Below are 15496 nucleotides of genomic sequence, written 5' to 3'. Positions count from 1 at the left end.
ACCAAGACTGGCAGTTCCTGGAGGTGAAGAAGGGTCCCCTTCCCTCTAGTCTTGCAGTAAGAGTGAGGCAGAGGGCCCTGGCACAAAGCATGCACATTCTGAGAGAACTGGGTCCTAGCATTGGCTCTTCTCTTCCTGGCTGTCCGACCTGAGCAGGTGAGCTAGCTCTGGACGTTACTGTGAACAGGGCAGTGTTTGTTCCCTTCCTGCCAGGGCTGTATTTGAGATTGCAGGGGGCAGGATGCAGTATGAGAGGGGCAGTTCCTCTCCTTAGACTATCTCCTCTACAGTGGCTCTAGACTCCAGTGAAGATAACCCCCTCACCCCGCCTTTACCCCAGCCACATTTTCCCTACTTTCAGCTTTGGGAATTTGGAGACAAAGTCTGCAGACACTGCTGGGCTACAGATCAAGGACCAAGTTGGAAAAACTACACTGGGGGACAGAAATTAATCTGACTTCTTAGAGCAATTTGGAGGCTGGTGCCACTTCTCTCAGAGGCCTGGTTCCTGGGGACATCTGTATATCCCGGAAGAGGGGTATCAGAGAACTTCTAGAATCAGGAGGGATGAAACAGCCTTGGAAATTGACCTCATCAAGTCCTGCTCCCTACTTTCTAGCATAGCTGAAGCACCAAAAGTAGAAAAAGGCACCATGAGGTCAAGAATTAATGCTGCCTGAAGCTCCCAGACTACTAGCCCATGGTGCAAGAACTCACGCTCTTCCTAGGCTTCTGTCCCAAACCATGTGCAAGACACAGAGGTGGCCAAGTGACATCCAGGCTAGTGTGAGCCCCAGTGCCAGAATCATGATGCCTAGCCACTAAACACAAGGTGTCCTTGGGAGTTCCGTGCAGTCACACTCCTCCTCATCTCATCACCCTGGTTTCTCCCGGAACACGGGTCAACAGCAAAGCACCCAGTTTTCTGTGGGCAAGTAGAGTCCTGGGCTTCCCATCTCGAGAACAGCTAGAACAGCCCCTGAGTACATGGCCAGGCTTGCTGTTGGTGCTCACTCCAAACCACATCAAAACCTGCCATCTGCCAGAAAACACCTGGCAGTGGACAGTGGAGAGAAAGCAGGAGCAGAATGGTGAGGAGTGGACAGAGCTGTTCACCCAAATACCCGCCCACCCACTCCTGGGCCTCAGTGGCATTTATTTCCTCACTTCTTTCTCTTTGGGGTGTTATTTGTATACAGGCTACGCACCTGACTCTTCTCAGCAAGGGGCAGAAGTGACTGGGCTCTGTGGAAGCCTCCCCCAACCTCTGACTTGCAGAAGCGGCAATTGCAGCTGTTCACTGTCCCAGAGACACTCAGCACTCCTACTGTCTGGGCAAAGCTGGCTCTGGGAGAGAGAAAGAAGCTACTGCTAGGTCCCCCAGGAAACTCTGACCCAAGCTGAACTTAGTTCCGCTCTGAGTCAAACATTCACCAGGTACCAGTACAGAATGAATACTGTCTGTGAGGTTATGTCATTTCTTCTCAGTGGCATAAAGTAAGATCATGTCCACTTTACAGATTCAGAAAATTGGGGCTATTCAAGGTAAAGGTTACAGAATAATGAGAGAAGAAGCCAGAGCCACAGCTCTTCCTGGGCATCTGCCATGGCAGAAATGAGGGTGCTCTGCATCTTTGCCACTCCCGCCCCAGGGAAAGCCTGAAAACTCTTTTTCAAGCTGAAGAGCAAGGCCTCTGCCAAGATGGCGCAGTGAGTAAAGCCCTGCTTAGCTGTTTGTTGTTTTTTGTTTTTTCAGATCCTGCCTCTAAGCTACTGTGCAGTGACAAAGTACCATCCTTGGGCCCGGAGAGACATATGTCGTCAGGAGCTGCCTGAGAAAGGTCAGGGGCTAAGCCTTTGAAGTATCTTGTCAGACTCAAGGTCTGGCTTCAAAGTAGCCAGGATATCGGCACGCCTTCAAGGATCAGATCCTCTATGGGTTCCCTGGATGAAAAGGGGCTGTTCCCCAATAGTTCCAGGTACCTCAGCCTATGCTGGCACATGGCTGCTTCCCCATCAACCTCTCTTTCTTAAGAAGCTCAACATCAGAACTTTAAATGCCCTCATCAGGCCTTGCTCCCTGCTCTGTGACATATTCCAAGCACCAGAAGTAGATAAGGAAGGAGCATAAGGCACCATGAGGTCAGGAGCTAACCCTGCCTGATGTTCCCAGCCTATTAGCACCTGGTGAAGGGACCCACATGCTTCCTGGTCTTTTGCCCCAACTTTGAAGATATAAGAAGGACAAAGCAACATCCAGGCTGTTCCTTTGGAGCATAATACCTAGCCACCACACAGCAGGAACACATTTGCCTCCTGACATTCTCCAACCCGTGCTTGGGGTTGCAAATGGCTCCAAAGATCCCAGCAAAGGTGAGCCTGACTCATTTCCTCCCAGAGAAAAGGCTCGGACTCCTCTGCATTTAATATGCATAAAGGTAGGTGTTTCTCGGGTTTCTTTGGCCTCTCACCCTAAATAGCACCTGACCTCCCTAGATCCCCGTTCTCCTGCCGTGATGGGCAGAACCAGTTTTTGAGCACTGCCAAGACCAGGGCCTTGATCCCATAGCAAGAAAGAGGGCACAGGAATACAGGAAACAAAGGGAGTGCTGCTGTAGACGGTCTGCACTGAAGGGGAAGCCCTCCTACACCTGACAGATGATGCTACTCTGTCAGGGACTTCTCTGCACCTGCAGTCAAACTGAGACACATACTCTGCACCATGAGGCCAGTGCTGTTCCTGTCGCCTCATGCCGGGATCAAGCAAGGAATGAATCCCTGAGTGAGGCACAGGTGATGGTGAGTGCAGCCCCTGCCACCCGCAGGACCCATGAGGCCTCCACTCTCTATCCATGCAGCCCATCAGCAGGCACACTCTGAGTAGGTTCACTTCCCAAGCCCAGGGACTGTGAACCCACAAACACAGCAAAAATGCCCTTCTGTGAAGTCTAGACAGACACATCTCTACCAGGCCACTGCAGAGAGAGGCCCAATCTCTTCTACATGGATCACCAAGGCTTAAGGACAAGCCCAGTTCACTAAAAGATGCCTGTGAGGTCAAGCGGAGAAAGGAATCTGACATTTACTTCATTCTCCGAATCCTTAAGTCACTGCCTGGTCAAGACATTCACTCAAAGCTGGGAACAGAATCCAAGTCTGATGCCTCCTGAGTTCACTGCAGGATGACGGGCAGTGGCACCAGCAGCCAGAGAAGCGGGCACTCCTGGCCATATTCCTGGACTCCTGCTCATGTGTTCTGCTTCCCCCTCTTCTTCGGCAAGAACATGGCTTGACCACTCCCTTGATGTCCCCAGTGAGAGCATGCCCACCTTGACTGCAGCTCTGGGCTGATTGCTTTCCTCCCTCCCTGTGGAAGGCACACCCCGATACTGGATTGCATAAGGAAATCGCTTTAGACTGTCAAGAAGCCTGGCTAAAGGGGTTGGAAGGTGTGGGCTTGATAGCCTGGTGGGAGAATTGGGGACAAGCCTCACAGCTGACTGGGCGACATGTCAGGGTGCCCATGGGTAAGAGTGATGGAAAATGCCATCCCAGCCAAGTTATCTGAGGGCTCTGGGCAGCCTACAGAACAGGCAACATCTGGCACAGTCGCCAAGGGAGAGATCATGGGGATCTTCCTCTAGTAAGTGGAGTGGGAAGACAAGCATTGAACCTGGGCCTGTGCTCGGAGCACAGCCTCCATGGATGCTCAATACAACTTTCAGAAGAATTTACAGACAGACAAGCCCACAGAAGCATGGCTGGCACAGCAGTGAGTGTGAAGGCCATGTGCGTACATCCATGTGCAAGGCTTGGCCCCCCGTGCTTGCACTGATGCCCGCCAGTGTGTGTGGGAGCAGGGAATAGCTTCAGAGATACTGAGGATTCGAAGCTTAGGTAAAGGGGATGAGGGAGGCAAAGCAGGCTGTGCTTTTGTGGAGAGGCTGTGTCCCTCTCACCAAGACCGTTTGCCTCCTTGGGACACCACAGCATATATCTGACAGACAATTCAGAGTCCGCTGAGAGTTGAAGCCAACAGTGCAGAGGGATAGTGTGCGGCCCACGTAGAAAGAAGGTGGGAAGGAAGGCAGGGCCATCTTAGATATCACGGGGGAAGAAGGTAGAGGGCAGCTGTTACCTGTGAGCCAGCCAACTGCTACCCTCCCTCTGGCCCTTTCATGATGTGATTAACTTCTCCACTCATAGCTCCTCACTCCCCAGGCTCTGTGGGGTTCTCCACAGTGTATAAGCCACGTACATGGGCTTCCAAACAAGGCCCTGTCTAACACCCTCATTGCTGATGGTCAGTGGATTCAATGGCTCTCCTTTGTGAGCTTCCTGACAGAACCTTCAGCACATCAGGCTGCTGCAAGAAGCCACTCACCCAGCTGGCACTCGAGGCTCTTTTCCTTGCTGTCCTTGCATGACGAAACTAAGAACAATAAGAGATTCCGTTCCCTGGGACAGTGAGTCCGGCTGACCTGCGTCCAGACAGCCCATCCAATTATTCTTATCTTTATCTATAGCCTATATTTTTCCCCTCTGAGTCCTCTACTACAAGGGTTTCAAAAGGTTGTGAAATCCACAGAGATAAAGTTTTCTGCAAGATGGAAATGCCATGGGTTATTTCTTTCTTTTTTATCTTGTAAAGAAGTAATGGGAAAACTGAAAAAAGACTGAAATCTCGTTCACTTATTTTTAGCGTGCCATCTATCTTGAGAGTTGCTTTCTTATTTAAGAAACAGAACACACCTAGGACAACAGGACACAGGTTGAAGTCCTCAGTTTGACTCAAACTCTGTGGCTTCCGGGCTGGGGAACAGAAGAGTCCCAGATTCTCCTCAGAAATGAGTGTAGCTCACCTGCTCTGCAGACCTGTAGCTAGGGCGATAGATACTAAGTAGCCAGTGTGGCCTGCAGAATGCAAGAGACACTATCAAGAAGGTCGTGTTCCCTGGAGAGTAGATATCAGCCAAATGGAAGGTGGAAGGACCGTGCACCTGGATAAACAAGCCATTTACTCAGGCATATTCTGCACTTCCTGCTGTGGGCCAAGACATCCACCAACAGACATCCACCAACATTCACTTGGGCTCTTTGCTGTGTGTAGACCTAAGACAATGGGAGGGCTATGAATGCCAGCATCCCCAGCATGCTAAGAGCTCCGGGGGCTCAGGAGTGAGGGCAGGAGCTCTGCCTAAGTCATGTGAGAGACTCCGGAACTAAGATGCCCACGAAGACCAGGTTTGATCTCTCTCGGTGCTAATTAGCACCAATTTGAGCCAGCCTTCTTAGTTCCCTTGAGCTCACTGTGACTAGGTGGAGGTCGGAGAGACTCAATGAGGGGCAGCCAGAAAAGCTATCATCACAATTACATCTGTCCCCACGGGATATGACAGACAGCTTGAGAAGCCTGCTCTGCACAGACCACGAGGGACAGCCCTGTATATTCTGGTCTGTGGGAACACAGCCTTTCACCCCAGAAAGGGTCTAGATGCTCATTTGTTCATTCATTCAGTCAGTCAGTCAGTCAGTGAGGCATGCATTTATTCATAAGTGAATACATATTGAAGACTTATTGTTCCCACTCATTCAACAGCATATATGCTGTTGCCATCTTCTGCTGTGGATCCACAGTGTATAAAAGAGACACAGGAGAGCCTGTGAGTGGATGCAGAATTGACAGAGTTAAAGAAAGGAGGTGTGTGTGACCGAGTCAGAGCTGCTTTGGTCCCCTGCCCGACTACCCTCTGTGTGAGCATGCGCATGCAAGATTCCTGAGCTGAAAGTGAGCAGGAGAGTGGGGTGACAAGAAGACACAGCTTTCATGAAGCAGGGCTGGGAAATTGGGAACTATACCAGAGATCACAAAAGCTGAGGAAGTGCCTGCCCAGCACTCCTGGGTCCCAGATTCTGTACTGATGCCAACTGTTCTGGCTGGTTTTCTGTGTCCGCTTGACACAGCTAGATTCATCCAAGAGGAAGGAACCTCAGTTGAGGAAATGATTCCATGACATCCAACTGTAAGGCAGTTTCTCAATTAGTGAACGATGGTGGCGGGCTCTATAAGAAAACAGACTGAGCAAGCCAGGAAAGCAAACCAGTAAGCAGCATCCCTCCCTGACCTCTGCATCTGATTCTGCCTCCAGGTTCCTGCCCTGTTTGAGTTGCTGCCCTGACTTCCTTTGGTGATGAACAGCGATGTGGAAGTATAAGCTAAATAAACCTCTTCCTCCCCAAGTTGCTTTCTGGTTGTGGTGTTTCATTGCAGCAGTAGAAATCCTAACTAGGAGACTGATTAAATGTAGAGCACTTTTGGAGGGGGTGAAGAACCATTCAGAACAGAAGACTCACAGCCACCTCCAGGTGCTCTGTTCCCAAGGAGGCCTATGAGCTCTGCTGGTGTCCATGGGGTCTATGTGTCATTCTAGTAGACTACTGCTTCCTTTTCAGCATGTTGCCTGGGGATCCAGCTCCAGCTCTGCCTCTTTTTGCTGCTTCCGGAACACTTTGTGCCAGCTCCCAGGCTAGCAGATACCAGGATGTGGCCAAACAATTTGAGGAGCAGCCTGGGACTCCAAGCCTCAGAGGAAAGAAGATATCTCCTAGTAGGGATGGATTCCCAGCATACAGGGGGGCACCTAATACAGAGCAATAGACAATAGGTTTTGATTGAAGGATTATATGACTCCATCAACCCTCCATATGACCTGAGGCAGAACTGGCCCCCTCTGAGTCCATTTCTAGTTGTCCAAAGGCATACTAATGATGGCATTGGGGACTGTGCAGGTCTTAAGAAATGCATGTGACCAAGAGCTGGGGCCCTGAACTGTGCTCTGCAAATGTCAGGGAGTCACATGTTCTTGAAGGCAATGCAGGGCAGTGTCCCTCACTGGAGTCCCTGGGGTCTGCTGCTACCTAGACTGACACTATCTATTTCTGCTCCTAGTTGTTGCCCTCAGGGTAGAGCGCAGAGCTCAGCACACAGGTGGGTCTCCATGAAGACTGTCTGAATACAGAAAGCTGGAAATACCCACTTCACAATGCAATGCAGCCCTGATCTGTATTCACTGCAGGCCCAGAGAGACAGCACAGACCAATCACCACCACATCTCAGAGGACACAGAGAGCTCTACGGAGAAAAGAATCGGTGGAAGGAGGAGGCAGTGGGTGGCACCGTGGTGAGACATTCCAATCAGGGTGGCAAACAGCTTAGCCCATTAGTCACCACCTCTGGGTATCTATGGAAATGCCTAGAAGATGGTCTTCAGATTAGACATCCAGACAGCACATTGGTTTCTACAAGAGGCTCAGATGGGCCCATCCCTCCTCCTCCGCCTCCTCCTCCTCTTCCCTCCACAAAGGGCCAGATGAGTGTGTATGTGCAAACACAGAAAGACAGAGACAGACAGGCAGACAGACACACATACAGAGGGGGAAGGAAGGAGGGAGGGAGGGAGGCAGAGAGAGATAGAGATAGATAGAGAGGGAGAGAGAGAGAGAAAGAGAGAGAGAGAGAGAGAGAGAGAGAGAGAGAGAGAGAGAGAGAATGCTCTAAGACACTCATGGGCTGAGACAGAAAGCATCTTAGGAACACCAGCCTCATCCTGGATTCAGTTGTGTGTCTGGCCCAGCCTGTAGCCTGGCTTTCCCTGAGTCTTGCCTTGCTGCAGATGGAGCACTGCAGCCCAGGTCCACAGCCAGCACACACCAGGATGTGGGTGAATAGTTAGTGATATCTGCATTCCATTTTTCTTTCTCTATAGCTAAAACAGGAACAGCAAGTCAGTGGCCCCGTGCTCAGAGCTAGTCAGGTGGCCTCTCTCCCCTGGGATGACAGCACTCTTCCCATACAGAGGAGGTGATGCCTTGGCATTACAGATGAGGAAACTGAGGCACAGAGAACACGACCAATAGCCCAATCCATATGTAACTCCCTAATGGGAAATAGCAGAGCCAGGATGAAAGCCCACGTCTCCTGATTCTGTGGTGACACCGTGCCTGCCCGTGCCTGCCACTGCTGTCATCAGCATAGACAGATCTTGATGGCTTGGCTTTGCTCTCTGCCAAGCCCTTCTAAAGCACCAGTAACTTCTGGAAATCCACAACAAACCTGTAGCCCTCCAAAACAGAAAAGACGCTGGGTAAAAACTGGGACACATAACTTTTATCATGGTAAAAAGAAAAAAAAAACATTCTGAGAGATCTCCATGTTCAGCAACAGAACAAGTATTAAATTATCTTCTCTCCATTTGATGAATAGCTTGGCCTTTAACAATATGTGTAAGGCTTGTTTATAATGTGGGAACTGTTTATGTTTTTGTCAAGCTTGAAAAAGGATAAGAAGGTACAACGGTGGCATAGTCATTTATATAAACAAAATTAAAACCAGGGAATCACAAAATGACTTGGAAATGTACTAAACTGAAATAGAGGTTGTTTAGGGATAAGAGAGGACTCATTTCTCTTTACCTAAATATCTTGAATTTTCTTTTGCTTTTTAATCTGAGAAGTAAATGACTTTCACAAAATAAGGCCATCAAAAGGTCAAAGTTTGGGGAAGAGGAGACTGTGCTCATTTGGACCTGCCCCCTCCCAGCAGCTCAGAGTCAGGTGAGACAGGCCAGAACCTCGCCAAGCCCCATACAGTTCCTCCCTACAAAAAGAGATACAAGGGTCCAAGATAACTGGAGCTTACCACACAGTCTTTCCCCATTGTCAAACAGCAGGGATGCACACGTGGAAAACAGTTCCTCCAAAACAAAAGGCCACGGGAACCTTTTCTAAGGACTCTCATTGCTCAGGTCTGAAACAGCCCAAGTGGTCTGACCCTGTCCCTAGCAAACCATGTGGGATCTTGAGGGAGCTGTGACCTCAGTTTATCCTGTAAGAGGATGCTTGGAGTCTATGTCATGAGAGCTGAGATCACTCCAGCATGATGGTTATAGTTCTGAGCTAGTTGGTTCTACACATGAGACGCTCTGTACAGATGACAGATACAGCAGGAGATGAATGGATTAAAACTGGGAGGAAGGCCCTTCCTCACCATACGTCACTGGCAGCCTGGGAGCAAACACAGGTCATGGTATGACCAGCTGTGAGGAAGGCAGTCGACAGTGGCCCACTCTCTTATTCTACCACACAGCCTGGCTCCCAGTGGTCTAAGCCCACTTGGGCTTTCCAAGATTGAAGGTACATCACCTGCCAATGGCTTACCACTCCAAGACCAGGAGCATCTGCCCCTCTATGATTCTGTCTGACCGCTCCCCTCACAAATGACCCCTGCAGGCCTCAGCTGAGACACTCTCAGGCCTTACTGTAACTTCTGAAAACCATGTACTGTTCTGGATGAATGTCAGTTCTCATGGATTTGTCACATACGGGTGGGCATGGGACACTTGCTCACAGTGGCCAAGGCAGACCCTCTCAACTTCCAGCCTGTGACAGATGGAAGCACAAAGCAGAAGGGATTTGACCATCTCCCAAGAACCCTCCTTGGGTCCTGCCAGGGATGATCACAATTCATTGCAGGCAATGAAGCAAGTAAAACTCCTTCCCTTGAGAGTTCCTCTAGGGTAACATGATGTAGGAATGGTAGTCTTATTTCAATTTCATTGGTTAACTTATGGAATCTAGCTGAAGCCTTAGGATGATGACAGAAACAGATCATGACATGGACTGCTGTGGTTGTGAAACCTACTATTCAACCTCTATTTCCAGCACACCTTCCACAGGAAGCATGGTTACGATATACCATTCAAGCCAACTGAGCTGCCCAGCAACTCAATGAGGGGAAGCTATATGCTCCTATAAACTAGTGAACAGGCTATGAGGGGCACAGTGACATTCTCCAGCATCACAATGAGATGACAGCCAACTAATGAAACAGTGTTTGCGTTTCCAGTGTATTGTCTCTCAGACAATGGTTTTAACAATGACACTTTGACCTTCCTGCCCATTATTGAGAAAGTATCACATCCAAACGGCTAACCTTTCCCCTCAATCATGCAAAAGCCCAATGCAGCACCCTCAATCTCTCCAGGGACCAGCACTGAAAGATGGTTGCTCTTGGGCCAACTCTGAATCACTAGTCGTGGGGACACATGACTCCCTAACTATGACATGTGACCCCCCCCACACATTTGGAAGGCCTTCTTCTGACCCCTTGTTCACTCTTCCACTGACCTCTGAGGACATTAATAACCTGAACAGTCTCCCATAGCATCTCTGGGAGGTGGTTGGTCCTACAGAGATGTTAGAAAGGGCCTAAGATGGGGCAAGACAATTCACTGAGTAGAGAGCAAGAAGAAAGAGTTAACACATGACTGTTTATATAGCCAATCCCAATTGACAATCTAAACAGATGCTTCCAGATAGCAACACAACCCTCTCCACAGCCAACAGACACAGGTATCCGTCACAAGCTACCTTTGCGTCCTATTAAGAAAGGCAGGAAAATGGACAGCGTCTAGGGTTGTAAAGAAACACAAAGCCATATCAGCTGGGTTGTTAAGTGATGGTGGCCTATCTTGGGGCGAGCATCATGGTGAGATAAGGCATTCACCAAATACATTGTTCACATCCCAGCACAAAAAGCTGTGAAGTTCAGTCCAGGAACATGGTAGAAGGGCAAGCAGGAAGCCAGGCCCTCATTTCCTTCTTCCACCGCACGTAGCCAAGTGCTACAAACATTTCCAAACTCAATGGCCACTTGAGAAGAGGATATGGTAAGACCTACCTGGGTAATGAGCTCCCTGCCTGCAGAAGCAAGCACACAGTGAGGTGAACTCCTTTCTCTGTAATTTCCCAAGGCGGCCATTATGGTGCCCTCCTACCCACCCACCCACCCAAAAGCCACAGGTGGCATGGTACTCACCCCACTGCAGAGGTGCCAGCTGCAGGTGCTCCAGGACGAGCTGGTTCAGGAGGCCCTCCACACTCGCCTCACCACTGCGCTTCAGAGACGGGTAAGCCTCAGTCAAGGGAAACTTGGCTACTGCTGAGCCTTAGGTGTGGAAGAGGGAGAGAAAATTTCTAGACAGATACACCCCTAGATGAGAACAGGCTTGTGTAGATAGGTCACCCTTTTGCTCAAGTGGTAGCCCACTAGACGATGAAGGCATCAACCTAAGAATGGGGAAACCAGGACACATAAGCCCAGCAGGTGTCCCTTTTTTCATCTCTAAGTCCATTCAAGTGGCTGTTCTAGAAGGAAGGAAGAGCTCCTTGGATAAACTTATGCCAACAATGGTTCTTGCTGGGGAAAATAAGGCAAATTTTGAGGTTATTTTTCCTTACTAAGACATGCAGGCTCAGGTTGAGTGTTCAGGACGAGTGTGCATTTCTCAACATTGTGCTGGGTTCATGCTGGTTTCATATTTGCTGTGGTATACATCTCGATGTAATTACATATATTATTGTGAGCAGGCTCTCTCAAGTGAGTTCATAGTCGAGGAAGTCATAAAGTCTCTCAGCAAGCAGCGGTGGATGTGGATGAAGAGATCGCGGCTTAGAGATGCAGACAGTAGGTAAATATGGAGAGCTGAGCTGCCCTGGGGCCCCCATGCAGCTCACAGCAGGCCTGCCAGCCTCTTACCTCCCCTCTCCCACAAAACCAGTCACTGTACGCAGCAAAAAGCACTTGCTGATAGCTGGAAACAGAGGGAAAGCCCGCTTCCTATTTCCTTTAGTCAGGTCCATTCTGTTTGACAAACACGCCCCTTGTCCCAAGTGAGACAGGCAGGCCATGGGGGCAGGGAGGCACTGGGGAAAGAGGTGCCAGGAAAGGATTTGACATTGAGCCCACCGGGTGAAGATGAAAATTTAGAAGACCTGCTGCTCATGCATGCCACGCCTGAGGACAGTGGTGGAGGGACATCTCGTAAGCAGGGAATCAAAGGGGCCAAGGGGGGTGTGAGTGAAAGGGGCGAAGCCAATAAGGGAAGAAGGCTCATGCTTCTAAGTCTCAGCCGGCCAGGCACTTAGGGAAAGCTACACAGACAGGTTTCTCGGAAAGTGTGGCTGGATCATAGCAAGGCATTGCTCAGCATTGGCTGAGATGGTGCCAAACTGGCCCCCATGATGCCTAGGGAGCCTTGCCTACACCTAAGCCTGACAAGTCTCTAGACTTCTTGAGCTCCCGGGTACCACAGACACTGACTCTTCCTATACGGGTCCCCCTCCTTCCTTCCTCATTTGGTTCATCCTTTGCCTTATCTTTGATCCCATTTCCTCTGGGAAATGTTCCCAAGCCATCCCTGTTCAGAAGGTTCTTCTGTGTCCTCTTTCAAGACAAATTATGTATGGTGGCTTCATCACCACTTGTGAGTCCCCCAGGAGGCCCCACAACCATGCCAGGCTCCAACACCTGTTCCATCAACAGTGTCTGACTGTGAATGAAAGCTGGGGGGGGCAGCCCCCCAGGTAAGCACCACGGGGCAATGCTTCAATTTGGGCAAAGCCCAGACCCCTCCTCTGAGATCAGTTGGGCTTTGAGTCTTTGAATTCTTATGAACCTTGGACAACCAATAAAAATACAAAAAATAAAAATAAAAATAAACACCCTGAGGTGGCCTCGTCATCTGTAGCACGATGATGAGAGCACTTCCTGATTCACAGGGTCCCAAGACAGGGATGCACTAGGAAATGTTCTTGCTGTCAGTAGGGTCCTGTTTCCCTCCCTCTGGGGAGTCCCTTCCCTGCCTAGATTCAGTGAGGGAACCAGTGCTTTGTGTCTCTCCCTCCTGAGGGATGCTCCTCTTCCAGCACCACCTAGCGAAGGTTAATTCCATACACAATTCTTTCTTAAGAAGAGCCCCTCCACATGCTGCCTCTCCATCTCATTACCATCCCCGGCACAGGTTTGCTGAAGTGCTGTTGGTGGTGGTGGAGCACTCTGCAATGCACTTCTAATCCTCTTGCTTGATCCTGGGAAGGAAGATTTGCATAGTTCAACAAGGAGAGATGGGGAGGGCCATTAGGGATACTGAAGTAAGACCCAAGTCTTGTGGGGAGGGGGGGTCACAAGTATGCAAGAGAGATGGTCTTGCAAACAGAAAGCACTGACCTCCAGCAATCCCAGTACTGGCCACATGTTGACCTCACTGAGCCAAAGCCAAGATGCAAACAAGAAGATGTATGCCACCTTCCCGGCAGGGTAGCTTACAGTGCCAAAAGATGGAAATGTCCCCAGTGTGCACTCTCAGATGACTGAATGAAGAGAACACACCCCATCCACACTATCAAATGCCTCTCAGCCTTCAAAGAAAGGAAGCCTGACATACTACATGCCTGACCCTCAAAGACAATCGAAGACAAGCCAGGCACAGGAAGGACAAACAGAGTACCTCGTGGAGGGCAGTGTGAGTACAGGTGTATATATAGCCACAGACAGAAGCAAAGCCCGGCTGCAGGAGATAGGGTTAAGGGAGAGGGAGCTGAGGTTCTTGGTCTAGTTCCAGTTCGAGAATGTGAGAAGCTCCCGAGATGCTTGTGGGGGAGGCTGCAGCACTGAGCTGTAGGCTTCACCGTGGTTAAGATGGTAAATGAAAGATAAATAAGAACATGCTGACGGAAGGAAGGGACTCTGCAATTAAGGAAAGGATCTGGGGAAGATGAGGGGCTGAAGCCAGGTGCAGAGACTGGGAACTTGCCCAGCGGAAGGGACATCTGAGCCAAGTCTCTGGAAGGAAGAACTGGAGGGAGATCAAGAGAGGGAGGGGCCCAGGAGCAGAGGCAGGAGCCCAAAAAGCTACAGAAGAGAGAACTTCCCACCAAACAGTAGAAACTGATGCTCCTCTTCTGGGCGGGGGAGGGGTTCAGAGAGCATTTGAGAAGCTGTGATGCTGGTCACTGCTGGCTCCAAGGACACCAAGGTCACTGTGCATACAACTCAATGGCTCTGAGGGGGGCATTGCTCTTCCTGGGAGTGGTCCATTAATTTTCCCTCACCACCACAAACTATCCTAACCAACAGCTTAGCTAAGGGTGACATCATTGTACGGCTTTTCTCAGCCGTGTGTGGTTTTTCTCAGCCACAGAATGTGACTGTAGGAGCCAGAAGCATCCCTGTGACCACTTATTTCCAAATCAGGCACAGTGGTAAACCCCTGACTGTAATCTCAGCACTTGGGAATCTGAGGCAGGAGGATCAAGAATTCTTCTAGGCCTGCCTGGGCTATCGAGTGAGGCCCTGTCTCAAAAAAGCAAAACCAACCAACCAAAAAAAAAAAAAAAGGTAAACAAAGTGTAAAATAAATGAAGAGTTCTCCCCTTTCTTATCTCTTGACCAAATCCCTTCTGCAAGTGCTATGATTCACTCTAAACAAAGATAGGAATTAATGGTATGTGCATGGAGCTGGCAGAAAGAGCACAGTTACAGGTTTTTGGTTTGGGCTTTGTGCTTTGTGGTACAGAGTCCAGGAGGAAGAAGCACTGGCAGCCTCTGCATTGGGGCCCAGTGAGCATCCATTCGGACTGGCTGGCGTTGGTGGCAGCTCTAATAAGGGTGTTACCCATTCCTTCTAATCGGGCGAATGGGGTGCTTATACTTGAAGCACCAGAGCCCAGGGAGTTCGGCAGTTCGGTTCTAGGCTGCTTAGTGATGGCACAGTACCCACAGTGAGCTCTATCCTGCTCCATCACCTGAGCTGTTGCCATACAACGTCTGCAGAAAGGGAAGTAATTAGCTTGTGAGCACAGATGTGTGCACCGGCCAATGCCCACGATAAAAGGTGTGCTTTCTGCCCCAGGCAAAGCACAGGTTAGTGTCTCGTGTTCTCACTAGAAATGGGGCGATAGAAAGTTGTAGCTGGAGTGAAGTTTCCCAAGATGTGTGTGCATGTGTGCGTGTGCATGAAAGTTTACATAGGGGAGCAGATTAAAGAGGCCTGTGTGGAAGGAGGGGCAGGGACAAGGCAAGCGGGTAAACCAATTACTTTCTAGAAGTCTCTAACCATGTGCGAGTAGACTATATTAAGAATGAAAACTGGTATGTGGACAAAGCTTGGTCCCACAGTGCCCTATTCTAGTCTGAAAGGCAGGAGCCTTGAGTACAAATCTCCTACACATTTGGGTTAAAAAATAACACTCATAAAAAAAAATAACACTCATTTTTGTGTTTGTTTCTTTCTGCTTTCCTTCACCATTCAGCCCAAGATTTATATTCACTTACATGAGATTAAAAGTTCATAAGGTGGGATACTACTAGTTTATTAAACACTTGCAGTGGGGTCTCAAGGCGGGTGGCAGCAGAGGAGAGGAGAGGAGCAAGGGAGGTCATGGGAACCTGCAAGGTTGCCCGGTGGCACGGGGCTCTGAGAGCCATTCTACCCGTTTCTGAATTCATTAGTCTTCAGATGTGACCCAAGAAGGGTACAGTTGGACTACTAAAGCTGACTCCCTGTGTGCACAGCCTTTCCCCTGCAGCCCTAAAAGGCACAAAAGCTGTCTGGTACCCAAGCCTCAACCCATAAGTGGCCAAGCTGTTCAGCCAAGG

At 49.7% G+C, this 15496-nt stretch overlaps 1 protein-coding gene across 2 annotated transcripts in view; it reads right to left on the bottom strand.

Annotated features, from left to right (window-relative positions):
- The window catches only part of Trappc9 (trafficking protein particle complex subunit 9), a 440029-nt gene that overhangs the window by 83077 nt on the left and 341456 nt on the right, over positions 1–15496 (bottom strand). For both annotated transcript variants that reach the window (XM_060389314.1, XM_060389315.1), the window contains one exon: positions 10877–10967. In XM_060389314.1, the coding sequence (XP_060245297.1) occupies positions 10877–10967 (91 nt within the window). The remainder of the gene's footprint in view (positions 1–10876; positions 10968–15496) is intronic.

This window comes from Meriones unguiculatus, chromosome 8, assembly GCF_030254825.1.
Source record: "Meriones unguiculatus strain TT.TT164.6M chromosome 8, Bangor_MerUng_6.1, whole genome shotgun sequence".
Taxonomy (NCBI): Eukaryota; Metazoa; Chordata; class Mammalia; order Rodentia; family Muridae; genus Meriones; species Meriones unguiculatus.
This window is presented reverse-complemented; position numbering and strand designations above follow the sequence as displayed.